Source organism: Podarcis erhardii, assembly GCF_964252035.2.
Source record: "Podarcis erhardii genome assembly, chromosome: 1".
Taxonomy (NCBI): domain Eukaryota; kingdom Metazoa; phylum Chordata; class Lepidosauria; order Squamata; family Lacertidae; genus Podarcis; species Podarcis erhardii.
In genome coordinates this window covers 106,299,781-106,318,986 of record NC_138497.1, presented here as the reverse complement: position 1 = coordinate 106,318,986, position 19,206 = coordinate 106,299,781, and the positions used below count along the sequence as shown (strand labels likewise).

Here is a 19,206-nt window from a genome sequence, read left to right as displayed (position 1 = left end):
TTTCCTTAATACACACTGCAGCAGGATAAATTTCAGTTAAAACGCATCTTTGCTATTCAGCTAATCAAAATATCCTTCCTCTGGCCAGCTTAATCACACTAACCAAGAGTTAGAACACATTTCCGAGACAATGTTAAATATAGACTATCATGCTAGGCAAGGTTACTGCTTCGTTCTCGCGCAAACTAAGCAATGTAAAAACGGCCCTCAGCAGCTTCCTTCCCAGAATCATGGTTCTTTAAAATGCTTTCTCTAAGGTAATCAAGTCCACTTTCCAATATAGTGAAACATTTCAGTGCATGATATTTTTCCTTGCTATTGTTTAGAAGGTCTAGAAATGCAGAATACTCATATTTCTAGGTAATGTGTCCAACTGCCCATCTGTTCTCAGTGTTAGAAATTCTCTTCCTGAGCTGCAATAAAGGGCTAGCTTTTAAAACCTTGATTATGCCCTAAAGGGACATCTGCCTCAACTTGAACTTGCAAGGACAACTTTTGGGAGCAAGTGTATTGAGTTCCATGTGATTGCAATACAGATGCCTCAGGTTGGCTGCTGGATGTATATACTTCATCATGGTATACAAATGCAATTTCAAAAAAGAAAAGAAAAAGAGATTGGCTACTCTACAGATGCTTGCCTCAGGTTTTTATGCAATGAAGCCATCACCACATACAGAATATTCCTAGCAAAGACGATGGCTTCAAAAATCACGTGATCTTCGGAAAGCTTTTCATGAGAACTTTTAAATAAAATATATAGATACAAGCTATGTGAGCAGGCATTGCCCTGAGATAGGCATAAGGCTTCCCAGAGGAGTACATTGTGTTACATGCAAGTAATGAAGGGAAAGATATGCCTATGCACATTCTCCAGCAGAAAATAGAACAGATATAGGCAGAAGGGTACAATTATTCTAAGCACCATTTCCCCCTTGAGTAATAGCTTCAATTCCTTTCCTCTTTTCACCATCCAGTATAATAGTGTTGCTTGCCTCGGAAAAGATTTGAAAGAATGAGCAAGCAGTAGTAAACAAACTAAAGAAAATATTTCTGCCTTCCCATACAATCCTTGCTTCTGGAAGTGTCTCACAGAAAGCCAGAGAAAGTGTAACGTTTAAATGTAAAATGTGATTTATTAATATGCTGCTTCCTCAACAAGTTTACAGCGGCTTCAAAAACACAGAAGTTATAAGCATATAATAGTAGCCACAAAAACAACAACCATAAATTAATAAAACTATGTGCAAGTTTTTCCAAATATATTTAACTTTTCAAGTGCTCATAGGAACTGATGCACAGAAATCCATGTATCAAAATGTTAAAATAAAAGTAGACTAAAGACAGAAAAAACCAAAATGAAATCCAGGTATTGTATTTCCAGTCCTCTAACCCAGTGTTTCCCAACCGGTGTTCCGCGGCACACTAGTGTGCCGCCGGACGTTGCCTAGTGTGCCGTGGGAGGGAGGCGGGCGAGTCGGGCTAATCCTCCGACGAGCTCCACCTCCAGACCCATTGCTCAAATCCTTTAACCCAGGAGGGCGGGGAGAAAGGGTGGGAAAAAAGAAGGGGAAGAGAAAATATTTTTTTAAAAAAAGGAAAGAGAGGGAAAAAAGCGAGGGATGGAGGAAGGGGAATAAACAGAAGGGGAGGACAATGAAGAGGGGTGGGGCTTGGCAGGCAGCAGATAACTGGGGAGGGGGCGCGGCTGGCGGCGGCTCAAGGCAGGAAGGGAGGAGCTGCCTCGCGGAGAGTCTTGGGCTGCAGAGATTTCCCGTTCAGGAGCGCGGGAGGCCACGCCGTGGATGGGATTCTCCTCCTCCTCTTCCTCCTCCTCCTCCAGGAGAGAGGGTGGTCTGCCCCACCGAGTCGGGCGTGCTCAAGCGTGGGAGCCTATAGTTAGAGCTCAGCTCCTTTTCTTGCCTTCCCCGCCCCCCCCCCCACGGAGCACATTTTCCTCGCCCCCCCAACCCCCGCATGTAGAATAGAAGCCCTCCAGCCTCCACGGTGCACAAACTCTCCCCTCTGCAACGAAGCGCTTTGTTGCATATCTTTGGTGAGGTTTTTAGGCAGTCTTGGTGCACCTTAAATCAGCGCTAATTGCGCCTGGACGCAGTATTTACTTCCGAGTAGGCCCCCTCCCCCCCCCGGTAGCACCTGACGTTGCTATTCGTATCATCAGGTTTGTTTGTTGATAATTTAATTGTTTTAAAAGCATCATGCTAAAGAGCTCTCTCCCACCCCCAGACCCTTGGGCAAAACAGAAACACACACATACACAAACACAGAGATTGAGCCCTGCAGGTTTTATGAAATGAATGGATTCTGAATGCCTGTTTCAGTGGCTTGTCCGCCTTAGGCTGCTGGGCCAGACACCTGTTACACGGTGCAGTCCATAAGCTGTGAGTGCTGCTACCTGCCGCCGAGACCACGTAAGGACAGTCTTGAAAGACCTACATTGGCTCCCAGTACCTTTCCGAGCACAATTCAAAGTGTTGGTGCTGACCTTTAAAGCCCTAAGCGGTTTCGGTCCAGTATACCTGAAGTAGCGTCTCCGCCACCATCGTTCAGCCCAGACACTGAGATCCAGTGCCAAGGGCCTTCTGGCAATTCCCTCACTGTGAAAAGTGAGGTTACAGGGAACCAGGCAGAGGGCCTTCTCAGTAGTGGCGCCCGCCCTGTGGAATGCCCTCCCATCAGACATCAAAGAGATAATCATTACCTTCTATGCTGTTACTATTTTTTTATTTTTTTTTACATAAGTAAAAAGTGACCTTTCCCCATCTGGCATGGTGGTGTGCCTCGAGATTTTTTTCATGAAACAAGTGTGCCTTTGCCCAAAAAAGGTTGGGAAACACTGCTCTAACCATAGTTTTGAGACTGAGAATGAACGATGGTAATCTCCTCTCCTGCTGTGAGCACAGATTTCCTCCTCCCAGTCTTGTTTGTTCTAACCATAGTTGCCATGATGCCTAAACTGAGGATTATATTACCTAGAGTCTGTATAAATCTGTTCAAAAAGGCATTTGAACAATACTTCTGTTTCTTCTTACTCGGAAAGTTCCATGACACAAAATGGAAAGTATTCCTGTGGAAAGGCTCCACGAAAACATTCCAAATAGCTTCTATTCAGTATGTTTTCTAACAGAAAAGTTGTCTTTTATGCATTTTCTACCTACCATTCAAAGAGGAAATTGGCAGTGCCATCAATTATTTATTCAGTTGTTTGCCTGCTTATTTCAAAAGCCTGGTAGTCCATAATAACATTTTTTTTAAAAAATCTGAAATAAAATACCCACTTAAACATAAAATATGCATGGTATACATCCTCCTCCCCCCCCCCCGAATTGGCTTTGTGCATGAATTCTGAGGGTGTGTGACAAAAATAATCAGCAGTGACTCATTTTCTCCCCAAATTATTTTGCTTCCTATTATTCGAGTCACCACTGAGGGAGTCACTTTGGAGGGATTTTGAGAATTTTATTGAGGCATAAAAAAGGCAACATATGTGTAATGGTTCTAGGGGTTGCTCGTGCGTAAGTCATCGCTACACCTGGCTGGGTTACCTGGGTGAACCCTTTCTGTCCGGACAGCCACTCATCCATAGCTGTCTCAATCGCTGGCAGAATCCGTCAGTGGGTGTTTCTTGAACTTCTTCCAGCAAAGAAGCTCTTTGACACCTAGTCTCCGCCTACTCTCCCTGCGCGGAAGCAGTTCGCGGTCATACACGGGATAGTTTTGCTCCGACTTGCTCAGCTTCCTTGAGAAAAAGGCACATGGCCTCCAGTCCTGCTTGGCCCCTGGCTGCAAAAGGACCGCTCCGATGGCTCGGTCGGATGCATCCGTCTCCAGTCTCATGGGCTTCTCCAGATCAACGTGCAGGAGCTGCTCCTCCAAAGCAAACGCCTTCTTCAGTCTTTCAAAGGATTGCTGGGCACTTTCTGTCCACGCGAACTTCTTTTTGCTACTGAGACAATCTGTGATGGGCGCGGTCAAGTGAGTGAAGTTCTTTATGAACTTCCTGTAGAAGTTGCTGAACCCTAAGAACCTCTGCACATCCTTCCGAGTTTTGGGGGCCTTCCATTCCAGCACTGCCTTCACCTTGCTTGGGTCCATAGCTAGGCCCTTGTCTGACAACTTGTACCCCAGAAACTCGACCTCTCTGGCATGAAATTGGCATTTCTCCAGCTTGACCCACAACTGGTGCTTCTGCAGTCTCTGTAGTACTTCCCTGACGTCTCTGACGTGTTGCTTCTCATTGTCCGAATAGATTAAGATGTCATCCAAAAAGGCTATGCAATTCTTGTACAGCAGGGGCCCCAACACGTGGTGCATGAATGCTTGAAAGCAGGCGGAGCCCGATTGTAATACAAATGGCATGACTAAGTACTCAAAAGCCCCTAGGGGGGTGAACATGGTAGTTTTCCATTCGTCCCCCTCCCTTATCCTAATCAAATTGTATGCTCCCCTGAGGTCCAGCTTGGTAAAAAATTTCCCCTCTCACTTCACACTTCTCCTGAGCCCGCGCTTCCTGGCGTACGCCAATAGCAAGCACAGCCTTGGTGAGCTCATCCATCGACCGTGGGTGGGGCGGGCAGGACAACTCGTCTTTCACTGCTGGGGACAGACCCTCCTCAAACAACATTTGTATCGGTTCAGAGTCCAGATCCCACCCGAGCCGGTGGATTAACATCGCAAAACACGACCAGTAGTCTCTGACGGACTGGCTCCCCTGCCTGCACCCCATCAGTTCCCACCGAGTCACACTTTGCTCCACTTCGCTGGAGTACATCGCATCCATTGCCTGGAAGAATTTCTTAAGGTCCTTCAAGGCATCATTTTGCGTCGCCATTAGGGGCCTGATCCATTCGTGCGCCCCATCCTGCAGATGCCCCACAATGTAAGCCACCCTCTCCCCATCATCAGCAAAGTCATCACTATGCAGTTCCAAAGCGTACTGTACTTCCGTTCGGAAAGCATTGTAGTCCTGGGGCTTCCCACCAAACTTGTGTACTAGCCCCGGTACCTTCCTTGCGATGGGGGTGGGTCTGACCTGTGCATCCTGAGCCCGTCTTTCGTCCAGCCGTGCTGTCAGGATAGCTACATGCTGTTCCAAGTCTTGGTTCCTCTCTACCAGACTCTGCATTGCAGCTGGTTGCTCCGGCTCTCCGGCTGTCCCTGTTCGGCTCATCGTGCTGCCTCTCTGGGGCTTCGCACAAGCAACGTCAGTGACTGACGGATTGCTGTAATGGTTCCAGGGGTTGCTCGTGAGTAAGTTGTCACCACACCTGGCTGGGTTACCTGGGTGAACCCTTTCTGTCCGGACAGCCGCTCATCCGTGGCTGTCTCAATCGCTGGCAGAATCCGTCAGTGGGTGTTTCTTGAACTTCTTCCAGCAAAGAAGCTCTTTGACGCCTAGTCTCCACCTACTCTCCCTGCGCGGAAGTCTTCTGCGCAGGGAGGGTGTGGGCAGCGGAGGACCCATGCTCTCCCCGCTGGTCTCCGGTGAGGAGTCATGGAGCCCCCTTGCCGATTCCCCCATCTGCCCCCCTTCTCCACTGGTGCTACGCTGATTTCCTTCCCCAGCAGATGGGCTGCCTCTCTCCCTCCTGGGACGTTCTCCGGCATCCCTCTGGAGCCCTCCCTCCTCCTCTGGCTCCGATGGCAGTTCCCTGACAATATGCTTACTTGCAGTTGGTGAATTTGGTAGGGGAATTTCAGCGACCATTTCAAATGGTGATTTTGTCCCCCCATATATATTGGGTGGAGACACATTTATCATTTAAAAGTGATTCCAGCTGCTGCCATGTTTCACTCCCCCAGAGTGCCTTGAGAATTATACTATCCTCTAGTGCTGAGTGGAGAACTCTGTCAATTATGGCAAATGTATTCCTCCCTCCCTCTCCCCCAGCATTCTAACTCTTGTGTCATTCCTGTGAACTAGAGAAGAAGCATGACAAGGGTCAGAGTTGATACTGCTGCTACCACCAAAGCCACCAGCAGATATCTTGTTGTTTAGTCGTTTAGTCGTGTCCGACTCTTCGTGACCCCATGGACCAGAGCACGCCAGGCACTCCTGCCTTCCACTGCCTCCCGCAGTTTGGTCAAACTCATGCTGGTAGCTTCGAGAATACTGTCCAACCATCTCGTCCTCTGTCATCCCCTTCTCCTTGTGCCCTCCATCTTTCCCAACATCAGGGTCTTTTCCAGGGAGTCTTCTCTTCTCATGAGGTGGCCAAAGTATTGGAGCCTCAGCTTCACAATCTGTCCTTCCAGTGAGCACTCAGGGCTGATTTCCTTAAGAATGGATAGGTTTGTTCTTCTTGCAGTCCATGGGACTCTCAAGAGTCTCCTCCAGGACCATAATTAAAAAACATCAATTCTTCAGCGATCAGCCTTCTTTATGGTCCAGCTCTCACTTCCATACATCACTACTGGGAAAACCAAGGCTTTAACTATATGGACCTTTGTTGGCAAGTTGATGTCTCTGCTTTTTAAGATGCTGTCTAGGTTTCTCCCAAGGAGCAGGCATGTAAACTGTAGGGGGGCGGGGATAGACCTGCACTCCCTGCCCTGGAATATTTTGGCAACAAACGCTCCTTAAAGTGCCTAGCTGAAGTTGGTGCATTTCAGTGCAGGAATCTTTTGCCCAACGTAGGGCTCAAACCCACGACCCTGAAATTAAGAGTCTCATGCTTTACCAACTGAGGTATCCCAGGCTTCCAATGGAACTTACTCCCTACTCTGTGTGTTTAGGAATTCAATCCTCTGCACTTTCATTTGGGAGCACGCCGAGCTGAACTAAGTGAGGTGTACTTCTAAATAAACATGTATAGGATTGTGCTGTAAAATGGTGAAGCAAGGAGGAAGTTGAAAAGTGAGTGACATTTCCTTTAATTTGCTCACGGTAAACACTTACAAAGGAACATAGCTTTATAATTAATCATTGTCTCTTAATAATCCTGAAAGCTTTTTGTTTTAGAAAAAAAAAATTCAATATCTGCTTTGTTAGCCTAAAGCATTTGCTTTGTTTCTGAAATAATTATTGAATCTGACCTTTACCCCCTGCTTTAGAAACCTGACACTGTTCTAAACCACACATAATTAAAAACTTAATCAAAATAGAAAACCATCACAAAAGCAATTACAATTAAACTTTGCATTATACAACATGCGGAGTTGTAAGCTCATCCTACTTTCCAAGCACCAAATTAATATTAAATGGGAATTTTTTGTGATAACAGCCTGAATAACAGAATGATGCCTACATTTATTGAAGCCAAAGACAGGAGGCAAACACAGGTAAAGCGGGAAGCTAATTATAGACAAGGCAGAGAAAGAATTATGATTCAGTTTTAAACAGTACTTCCAAGGACTCCACGCATTTTGACACCTGTAGCAGAAAATCCAATTGGAAGCGCCCTCTGCACTCTGATTAAAAACATGAATCCAAGTATCTGATGATTCAACACCCTCTACTGATGCCTACAATCTGCTGTCTAAAGATGGTTGCCTCACCCTGTATGATGCAAGCCCTAGAATGTGCACATAAAGAAAGGCAACTAATAAAGTTCATTTGTTACATATCTTTATTCATTACATAACCTTCATTGCATATCTTTAGGCACCAGGCAAAAGCATTCCTCTTCTCCCAGGGCTTCAGCTAATTAAACAATCTACAGCCTTTAAAACTGCAGGGGGTATTGTTTTTGTTTGTTACTCCGGTATGTATTTTTATGTTGTAAACCACCCTGTGTTCCTCAGATGAATGCAGGATAGATGAAGAAACTTGAATAAAATACTGGGGGGGGGGGCTGCCCCTCAAATATTTTAGGGACCTTGGCCTCAGGAGTTGGCTCCTATGGATGAAGGGCAGTATAGAATTTATAATTTATAATTATAATTATAATTATTACTCCCATAATCCCATTGGCTATGCTGGCTGGAACTGATGGAGCTGGAATCTACAACATCTGGATGGTACCACATTGCCTGTCCCTATCTTTAAGGATTATTATTTTATTTTTTCAGTACAAAAATGTACTTATTTTTTCAGTACAAAAATGAAAGGTATAAATGCCATCCATAGTAAAATAAAACAGACACATAGAACTGCATGTTTTTGCATTTGACATTTTAAGCTTCCTTTTGTGAAGAAAGGTATGTGACAGGTTTTTAACTACATGGAAGAAGCTTGTGGCCTTATTATGTTAATCTGTAGCATATCTTCATGAATAACTACAGACAAACGTAACAAAGCCTCATCTCTTTCTCTCCTTTCTCTCCTTTAAAGGCCTTGGCTCATGAAGCTGATAACATCTTACAACCCCGCCAGAAAACCTAGCTTCCTCCAATCAAGTGTCCTTTTGAAATACAGGGAAGAAAGCAACGATTACCAGAGAACCGGCACTTCAGATAAATACAGTTATTTTATTTTATTCCTGATCAAAGCTACAATTTGAAGTTTTCAATTCTTGTCTTTGATCAAGGAAAGAACCACACACTTTCCATTCAAAACGTTGAAAACTTACTAAAGAATGGTTTCAGCCTTACTTCAAGTTATCTGCAAGATTAGGTATCTTGAAGCAAAAAGAACAGTTTCCCCAATAATCTTAAACTGCATCAAGAATATGCAAAGGAAATTCTAGATTATTATTATTTAAAAAAAAAAACACTACCAGTTTAATGTAATGTAAACTTATCAAAAGAAGAATATGAAAACGAAAATTACATTTAGGAAGAATTTTGTGGTGGAGGAGCAATTCCGTGACAGAACAACTGTCACATTCAATGTCCTTCCAGATGGCCAAAGGCAGGGTGGTAGGAATGGCTTTTCCCTCGTCTCCACCATTAAAAAAGAGATTTATCTTTCCATTGACCCCTGCGGAAGGGAACTTACTATACCAACTTTGGAACTGGCATACATTTGGGCCCTTCTGAGGTGGGGGCTTTGAGTGAATTAGGGAGCTCAGGATCCTCTGCATCACCCTACATACCACCCCTGCCTCACCACACGCATCACTAGGATAACACTGCTGATGGAACATCTATAACCATGGAGCTTTCCATAGGTGTACTGAGGGAGGGGTATTGACAGTATGAATGCCACCCTACTGCTGGGCATCCCTTTCAGAAAGCAGAGCAAAGTTTACATTATCCCCAACAGTCACTCAACTAGGCTTTATCCAGCTTTGGAACTGCTCCACATTTGCATGTTAAGTTAAAATTGAACCAAAACTATTCCCAGGTATGAGCATACTTTGCTTATCTCTAGCTTTCAATCAGCACTCTGTGTAAAAGTGTTCACTTACAGCACAACCCCTATACCTTCTACTCAGAGGTAAGATCCATTGGGTTTAAAGGGGTTTACTCCCAGGGATGAGGGCAAAGGATTGCATCCTTCACAATTTACAATATCCTCAGCCTCGCTGATATCATGTCAACATTGGATTCAAAAATGGTGCCAATGGGATTCGTTGTTGGGATTTATTTATTTTTTTTAAAAAAGTTATTTCCACAATACCGGTAATTGTTTTTAAATAAAGTTGTCTACCCTACTAAAATAATGCCTTTGTATTGGAAACTGAAAAGGGAAAAGGTTGGATTCAGCTGTAGAAGAATAGCATTTAAAATCTTTTAAAATATTTCCTACTTTGCATGTGTACCCCAGAACTAATATACAAAAGAGCTATGCAAGACCAATGGAGCTCTTTTACATTCTACATAGTCTTGTATAAACACAGAAAAAGCCAAAGACATCTTGGCAATTTGGAAGCTTGCTAAAGCCACTGTTTTACAAAGCAATCCTGAAATGGTTCTGGTTTTATTATTAAAGAATGTACCTCCTCCTGATGTGCTAAGACTGAATTAGGTAGTACAATTAACCCTCAACACAGAGTTATCCATTAAACTACACACACACACACACACACACACACACACACACGATATTTCTACTATGCCATGCTTGTGACAAAATTATCATGAAATACTTCCTTACCTGGGGATATTATATAGAAGAAATCTTTAAATTCATCCATCCATACTTCTGCAAGCCGTCTATTGTTCTTGTTAATTACATGACCAGTACCCCCAGGAAATGTATAAGGCGTAGCTTTTCGAAAGACGTGACCAACATGTGAACATGTTACAATCTCCAATGAGCCTCCACACTGCCAGATCTGAAATGCAAACAGGAAATCAAAATTAATCAGCTTGTTTTCAGACACCAAATTAAATTTTAGGCTGCTACTTATTTACTGTACCAGGACCACAGGGTGAGAAGTTGAAGCTCAAGCAACATGTCACCCCTGAATTTCAGCTATGTAAAACTGCAGGTGCCTTTACCAAATTGATTTACTTGGGAGATGTCCCACTGATTTCAGCAGAGTTTAGGACAACTCAGGTCACAACTTGGAGGGTACATGACAGCAAATTCTTGACACGGCTGTTATTAAACTGTTGAACTCTCCAGATATGGTGGCCCAATCTGATCTCAGTCACAGGTGGCACAGAGACCTGAATACAAGAAGTCGGGAGGGCCCTGATCAACTCATTCTCTGCAAACTCTGATATGCACTGATCTCATCTCATGGAATTAGATGTAGTTATCCTTACATAAAAAATGATTAGAAATTTGTATTTTTGGAAGCAAACGTAGAAATGTGCATCTTGTGAGAAAGCACTTTCAAAAATACATATTTAAATATTATTCAAATGCAACTCTTTGTTTTTAATGATGATGATGATGATGGAATGGGACAGAATGGTTGGATGAATGAATTGAGAAACACCAAAATAAGGTGTTTCTACCCACTTCTATTGGGAAGTGCTATCAATTGCAGGAGTCATTCACAGATCTCAGACCTGAGAGACTGCAGCTCACAAATCTCACTGTAGGTCAAAACAATGAGTTTCATATTATTGCAGAAGCAGACACAGAAGATTTGCACATGTTTCCCCATTGCCTTCTGTAACATGTCATCTAGCCTTCAGACAACTGACATTTCATGCTGATTTGATTTTGTCTCACACAAACCAATAATTGCCTTCTGTACTGGAGTTAAAGCGTGAGGGATATATATCACAACATCCATTTTCACCAGAAAATGAAAGGTCACCATATCAAATACAAGTCATATACATCAGCTCTTGGCTCATGGGAAATGTGTCTGTGATCACAGTACTGCTAAACTGTCCTATGGAGCTTAGAAAGAAAATCTGTAGAGACACAAGCAAATGGCTTGTTCCACAGCCTAATACACCACACAGCAAGCTGGATAGAGCTTGCTAGCTAGCGGGTGCAATCTTAAAAGAGGAGTTTCTCTTCTCTCTTTCACAAACACACATCGTCTAAATGTATTGGCATATAGACAGAGTTAATCACTAAACCAAGGCACTGATAAACCAAGGCACTGATAAATTTTGGTGTTTCTGGCTTAATTATTGTAATTGGGTGATAGGATTCAGAGAGGGATCCTCACATGGCTTAAGTAGCACAACAATTTTTGGCTGCTTCTCCATGCTAGCAATGAATTTTTCATAGCACAATAGTTAAAGGGAAAACCCCAAGGACAATGAATCAATTTGTCTTGCAAGACTGTTGTGAAGGGCCTAAAGTACCTGCATCTTTTTAGGTGATCTAGGCATATGTGTTAATAGATTTCTATTTGTGCTCTCTCAAATTGTGTGGTGCTTTAAATATTGCATCTCTCACTCTGACCCTGATTAATGAAATCTGGCTGTATGTTAAAGTGCTTTTTTTGTCACAAAGGGACTGGAGATTAACATTTTAAAAATCTGGTTCCAACTGCTCCCACACCATCCTACCAGACTATCACTTAAACTTCTATTAAAAGGCTGAACTTGGCCAAGCATCTGTTCTAAAGAAAATGAATCTCTATTAAAGTCCTCGGCATTCCAACTGAACATGGCTACATTTTTATTAAGTAAGAACAGACTCGAGCATTTAAAGATTATTTGTATTAGTGGAAAGGTTGCTATAGAAACTGATTGCAGAGTTTAATTAGTTCTAAAGCAATTATGCACGTGTATATTGGTGTATGTGTGTGTGTGTGTGTATATATATATATATATATGCAGGTTTTGGTGTCCTCGGGTGTCTTCCCGTGTAAAAGTTGGGGTGTCTAGGCGACGTTTCGACGAGGTCTCACTCGTCATCTTCAGGCTGGTGCTTTCGGCTTCTTGTTACTGGAACAGAGCAGGATCTCAGTGTTTGAGTTCCTATAAATACTGTAGAGGGGGTGTGGTGTATAGCCTCCAATGTTCTGGGCAGAGAGGAAGTTCCCAGGCTAGTGTGCCTTTTCTTCTTTTGTTCCTTAATTAGAAACGTCGCCTAGACACCCCAACTTTTACACGGGAAGACACCCGAGGACACCAAAACCTGCATATATATATATATATATATGCTTTCGTAGATTTTCACGGGTACAGGAATGCAGGTTTTGGTGTCCTCGGGTGTCTTCCCGTGTAAAAGTTGGGGTGTCTAGGCGACGTTTCGACGAGGTCTCACTCGTCATCTTCAGGAAAGCACCAGCCTGAAGATGACGAGTGAGACCTCGTCGAAACGTCGCCTAGACACCCCAACTTTTACACGGGAAGACACCCGAGGACACCAAAACCTGCATATATATATATATATATATATATATATATATATATATATATATATGTAAACAAGTTGAGATCACCCATGACAATATCAAAACAACTTTCACAGTTCAAGGGCAAGTAGCCAAGTCAAGAGCATAGCAAAATTTGAAAAATGACACAGCATTGTTCTGGGGGGGGGTGCGCTTGTGTGTTGTTGTTTTTAAAATAAAAATAAAAATGTAACTATCAACAACCACCAACCCCTCTCTTTAAAGAGGTAAAAAAGTAAAGGACCCCTGGACTGTTAAGTCCAGTCAAAGGCGACTATGGGGTTGTAGCACTCATCTCACTTTCAGGCTGAAGGAGCCTGCATCTATCCACAGATAGCTTTCTGGGTCATGAGGCCAGCAGGACTAAACCATTTCTGGTGAAGCAGAACACCGTGATGAAAACCAGAGCACATGGAAATGCCGTTTACCTTCATACCACAGTGGTACCTAATTATCTACTTGCACTGGTGTGCTTTCGAACTGCTAAGTTGGCGAGAGCTGGGACAAAGCAACGAGAGCTCTCCCCGTCATAGGGATTTGAACTGCTAACCTTCTGATTAGCAAGCCCAAGAGGTTCAGTGGTTTAGACCACAGTGCCACCTGTTCCTGTCTCTTTAAAGAAAACTCAAGGTCTTCCAATGAAGCTGAATGTTGGAGGATTCAGGACAGATAAAAGTTCTTCATGCAGCACATTGTTAAAATGTGGAACTTGTTCCCACAGTAGGCAGTAATGGCCACCAACTTTTAAAAAGTACTAGACAAATTCATGGAGGACAAGACTGTCAATGGGTACTAGCCATGATGGCTATGTTCTCCCTCTGTTGTTAGACACATTATGCTTCTGAATACCAATTGCTGGAAACTGCAGGTGGGCAGAGTGCTGCCATAATCAAGTCCAGTTTGTAGGTTTCCCATGGAACTAGATGGGTCATTGGCCTGATCCAGCAGACTTGGTCCTATAGCTGTTTGACGAGAATAGTCCTACTACTAAGAAAGCTCAGCAGACACCAGTAATTCTAAAAGGGAAGTGTAAAAAGCACAGAATGCGGCATTTGGCACAGAATCCAGGTTACAGAATATCTTCGCTTTCATTTTCTAAAAGGAAAAAGGGCTTAGCCCTTATGACTAAGAAAAGAAGCTTGAAAAAGTGCATCACTTTCCCCTATGACTAACAAAAACCAGTCTATATAAAACAAACAAACCAAAACAAATAAATTGCAGAATAAATTACAAATGTGAGGGGGAAATAATAATAATAATAATAATAATAATAATTTATTATTTATACCCCGCCCATCTGGCTGGGCCTCCCCAGCCACTCTGGGCGGCTTCCAAAAGAATATTAAAATACTATGATACATCAAACATTAAAAGCATCCCTAAACAGGGCTGCCTTCAGATGTCTTCTAAAAGTCTGGTAGTTGTTGTTCTCTTTGACATCTGGTGGGAGGGCATTCCACAGGGAGGGCGCCACTACCGAGAAGGCCCTCTGCCTGGTTCCCTGTAACTTGACTTCTCGCAGTGAGGGAACCGCCAGAAGGCCCTCGGTGCTGGACCTCAGTGTCCGGGTAGAATGATGGGGGTGGAGACGCTCCTTCAGGTATACTGGACCGAGGCCGTTTAGGGCTTTAAAGGTCAGCACCAACACTTTGAATTGTGCTCGGAAACGTACTGGGAGCCAATGTAGGTCTTTCAAGACCGGTGTTATATGGTCTCGGCGGCCGCTCCCTGTCACCAGTCTGGCTGCTGCGTTCTGGATTAGTTGTAGTTTCCGGGTCACCTTCAAAGGTAGCCCCACGTAGAGTGCATTGCAGTAGTCCAAGCGGGAGATAACCAGAGCATGCACCACTCTGGCGAGGCAGTCCACAGGCAGATAGGGTCTCAGCCTGCGTACCAGATGGAGCTGGTACACAGCTGCCCTGGACACGGATTTAACTTGTGCCTCCATGGACAGCTGTGAGTCCAAAATGACTCCCAGGCTGCACACCTGGTCCTTCAGGGGCACAGGTACCCCATTCAGGACCAGGGAGTCCTCCACACCTGCCCGCCTCCTGTCCCCCAGAAACAGTACTTCTGTCTTGTCAGGATTCAATCTCAATCTGTTAGCCGCCATCCATCCTCCAACCGCCTCCAGACACTCACACAGGACTGTCACCGCCTTCACTGGTTCTGATTTGAAAGAGAGGTAGAGCTGGGTATCATCCGCATACTGATGAACACCCAGCCCAAACCCCCTGATGATCTCTCCCAGCGGCTGCATGTAGATGTTGAAAAGCATGGGGGAGAGGACAGAACCCTGAGGCACCCCACAAGTGAGAGCCCAGGGGTCTGAACACTCATCCCCCACCACCACTTTCTGAACACGGCCCAGGAGGAAGGAGCGGAACCACTGTATGACAGTGCCCCCAGCTCCCAGCCCCTCAAGACGGTCCAGGAGGATGTTATGGTCGATGGTATCAAACGCCGCTGAGAGATCCAGCAGAACCAGGAAACAGCTCTCACCTTTGTCCCTGGCCCGCCGGAGATCATCAACCAGTGCGACCAAGGCAGTTTCAGTCCCATGATGAGGCCTGAATCCCGACTGGAAGGGATCCAAATGGTCCGCTTCTTCCAGGCGTGCCTGGAGTTGTTCAGCAACCACTCGCTCAATCACCTTGCCCAAGAATGGAAGATTTGAGACTGGGCGATAGTTGGCCATCGTGGCCGCATCTAAAGATGGTTTTTTAAGAAGTGGTTTGATAACCGCCTCTTTCAGTGGGTCTGGGAAGGCTCCCTCACGGAGGGAAGCATTCACCACCTCACGAAGCCCATCACCCAGTCCTTCCCGGCTAGCTTTTATAAGCCAGGATGGGCAAGGATCAAGGAGACAGGTGGTTGGTTTCACTCGTCCAAGCAGCCTGTCCACATCCTCGGTGGTAACAGATTGGAATTGATCCCATGCAATTTGACTAGACAGGACTCTAGCACTCTCCCGCCCCGGCCCTGCTCCCACGGTGGCGTCTACCTCTTCCCGAATCTGAGCGACTTTATCTGCAAAAAACTTTGCAAAATCATTGCAGGAGATCATGTGGCCCGTACTGGGCCCCGATGTAGCAGGTGGTTCCGCTAAATTGCGGACCACCTGAAAAAGTCTCCTGCTGCTGTTTTCTGCAGATGCAATAGAGGCGGCGAAGAAAGTTTTCTTCGCCGTCGCTACCGCCACTTGGTAGGCTCGACATTGAGCTCTAACCTGTGTCCGGTCAGCTTCAGAATGAGTTATCCGCCACCGGCGCTCTAGCCGTCTCAACGATTGTTTCATTGCCCTCAGATCCGTGGAAAACCACGGGGCTCTCCGGGCTCCATGCAATCGGAGAGGGCGCTTCGGAGCCAAACAGTCAATAGCCCTGGTTAACTCCACATTCCAGCGGGCCACCAGGGAATCAACTGAAAGGCCATCAACATGGGATAAAGCATCCCCTACCACTCTCTGGAAACCATTTGGATCCATTAAGTGGCGGGGGCGGACCATCCGAATCGGTCCCACCTCCCTGCAGAGGGGAAGGGTCGCGGAGAAGTCCAGTTGCACCAGGAAGTGATCTGACCATGGCACTTCTTTTGTTTCACTTTTAGTTAGTGTCAGATCACCAACATCCGTAGAGGTAAACACCAGGTCCAAGGCATGTCCGCGGCTATGGGTTGGGCCAAACTTATTCAGGGACAGCCCCATGGAGGCCATGCTTTCCACGAAGTCCCGAGCGGCCCCTTGTAAGGTCGTGTCGGCATGGATATTAAAATCCCCTAGGACAACCAAACTAGGCGTCTCCAGGAGAACATCCGCCACGACCTGAAGCAGCTCGGGCAGGGAATCCTTGGTGCAGCGGGGAGGTCGGTACACCAAAAGGAATCCTGTACTGCCCCTATTGCCCAACTTCCAGAACATGCACTCAGAAAACTGGGTCTTCCCAATAGGACGCCTGGTGCAAACTAATGACTTCCTAAAAATCACTGCAACCCCCCCTCCCCGCCCACAAGGCCTGGGTTGCTGTGCGTAAGAGAAACCTGGTGGACAAGCAGCGGCAAGAACAGGCCCATCTGCTTCATTCAACCAAGTCTCTGTTACACATGCCAGGTCAAATCCTCCATCCATGATCAGGTCATGGATGGCAGTGGTCTTATGAATCATTGACCTGGCATTGCACAGCAGCACCTTCAGGTCATGTGGGTATCCCTTGCTGATTCTAGTATCCATCTGGTCAGGACCAGACCTGGAGGCAGGGATAGTCCTCAGACAACGACTAAACCTGCCTTCTCTGTAATGACATGGTCTGGTCTTAGCGTAACTCCTCCTCCTACCCGAGATCACTGAGATCGGTTGTCCCAACGCATCCCCCCCTGTGGAACATGCCGCAGCCATTTTGTTGGCTGGGACCCACTCCCCGGCAGCCCTGACCCCTCCCCTTAAAAACAAAGTAAGGCATTAAAACAATGAAAACAAAACAAAAAAGAAACCCCAAAAAACAATACAAATAAAAAACTGTAAAAATTACAATCCATCAAAATCAAACAAATTCCCAACTAAACATCCATCCCAGCCCCACCCCACCCCTGCATATACAATAATAATAATCACAATAATAATAATAATAAAGAAATAAAAAGGAAAAGGAAAATTTTAAAACATTTTAAAAGGAACTCTGCACCCCTCCGGATCCCCCTGGGCCGCAGCAGCAGTGACAGCAATCGTCCCTGTGAGGCCTGTCAGGCCCCGCCCCGGGCCAGATGGTGAGTGGCAGGAGGAGCAGGGCCCTCGGACACCCAGCAGGAGAGTCCTCCTGGGCAGCAGAGTCCAGCAGTCCTTATGGGCCTGTCAGGCCCCACCCCGGGCCAGATGGTGAGTGGCAGGAGGAGCAGGGCCCTCAGACACCCAGCAGGAGAGTCCTCCTGGGCAGCAGAGTCCAGCAGTCCTTATGGGCCTGTCAGGCCCCGCCCCGGGCCAGATGGTGAGTGGCAGGAGGAGCAGGGCCCTCAGACACCCAGCAGGAGAGTCCTCCTGGGCAGCAGAGTCCAGCAGTCCTTATGGGCCTGTCAGGCCCCGCCCCGGGCCAGATGGTGAGTGGCAGGAGGAGCAGGGCCCTCAGACACCCAGCAGGAGAGTCCTCCTGGGCAGCAGAGTCCAGCAGTCCTTATGGGCCTTCAGGCCCCGCCCCGGGCCAGATGGTGAGTGGCAGGAAGGAGCAGGGCCCTCAGACACCCAACAGGAGAGTCCTCCTGGGCAGCAGAGTCCAGCAGTCCTTATGGGCCTGTCAGGCCCCGCCCCGGGCCAGATGGTGAGTGGCAGGAGGAGCAGGGCCCTCAGACACCCAGCAGGAGAGTCCTCCTGGGCAGCAGAGTCCAGCAGTCCTTATGGGCCTGTCAGGCCCCGCCCCGGGCCAGATGGTGAGTGGCAGGAGGAGCAGGGCCCTCAGACACCCAGCAGGAGAGTCCTCCTGGGCAGCAGAGTCCAGCAGTCCTTATGGGCCTTCAGGCCCCGCCCCGGGCCAGATGGTGAGTGGCAGGAAGGAGCAGGGCCCTCAGACACCCAACAGGAGAGTCCTCCTGGGCAGCAGAGTCCAGCAGTCCTTATGGGCCTGTCAGGCCCCGCCCCGGGCCAGATGGTGAGTGGCAGGAGGAGCAGGGCCCTCAGACACCCAGCAGGAGAGTCCTCCTGGGCAGCAGAGCACAGCAGTCCTTATGGGCCTTCAGGCCCCGCCCCGGGCCAGATGGTGAGTGGCAGGAGGAGCAGGGCCCTCAGACACCCAGCAGGAGAGTCCTCCTGGGCAGCAGAGTCCAGCAGTCCTTATGGGCCTTCAGGCCCCGCCCCGGGCCAGATGGTGAGTGGCAGGAGGAGCAGGGCCCTCGGACACCCAGCAGGAGAGTCCTCCTGGGCAGCAGAGTCCAGCAGTCCTTATGGGCCTGTCAGGCCCCGCCCCGGGCCAGATGGTGAGTGGCAGGAGGAGCAGGGCCCTCAGACACCCAGCAGGAGAGTCCTCCTGGGCAGCAGAGTCCAGCAGTCCTTATGGGCCTGTCAGGCCCCGCCCCGGGCCAGATGGTGAGTGGCAGGAGGAGCAGGGCCCTCAGACACCCAGCAGGAGAGTCCTCCTGGGCAGCAGAGTCCAGCAGTCCTTATGGGCCTGTCAGGCCCCGCCCCGGGCCAGATGGTGAGTGGCAGGAGGAGCAGGGCCCTCAGACACCCAGCAGGAGAGTCCTCCTGGGCAGCAGAGTCCAGCAGTCCTTATGGGCCTTCAGGCCCCGCCCCGGGCCAGATGGTGAGTGGCAGGAAGGAGCAGGGCCCTCAGACACCCAACAGGAGAGTCCTCCTGGGCAGCAGAGTCCAGCAGTCCTTATGGGCCTGTCAGGCCCCGCCCCGGGCCAGATGGTGAGTGGCAGGAGGAGCAGGGCCCTCAGACACCCAGCAGGAGAGTCCTCCTGGGCAGCAGAGTCCAGCAGTCCTTATGGGCCTGTCAGGCCCCGCCCCGGGCCAGATGGTGAGTGGCAGGAGGAGCAGGGCCCTCAGACACCCAGCAGGAGA

General features: G+C 47.3%; 1 protein-coding gene across 2 annotated transcripts in view; it reads right to left on the bottom strand.

The window, feature by feature from the left end:
- GALNT13 (polypeptide N-acetylgalactosaminyltransferase 13) overlaps window positions 1–19,206 on the bottom strand; it is a 157,969-nt gene that overhangs the window by 44,592 nt on the left and 94,171 nt on the right. For both annotated transcript variants that reach the window (XM_081872160.1, XM_081872161.1), the window contains exon 8: window positions 9,998–10,178. In XM_081872160.1, the coding sequence (XP_081728286.1) occupies window positions 9,998–10,178 (181 nt within the window). The remainder of the gene's footprint in view (window positions 1–9,997; window positions 10,179–19,206) is intronic.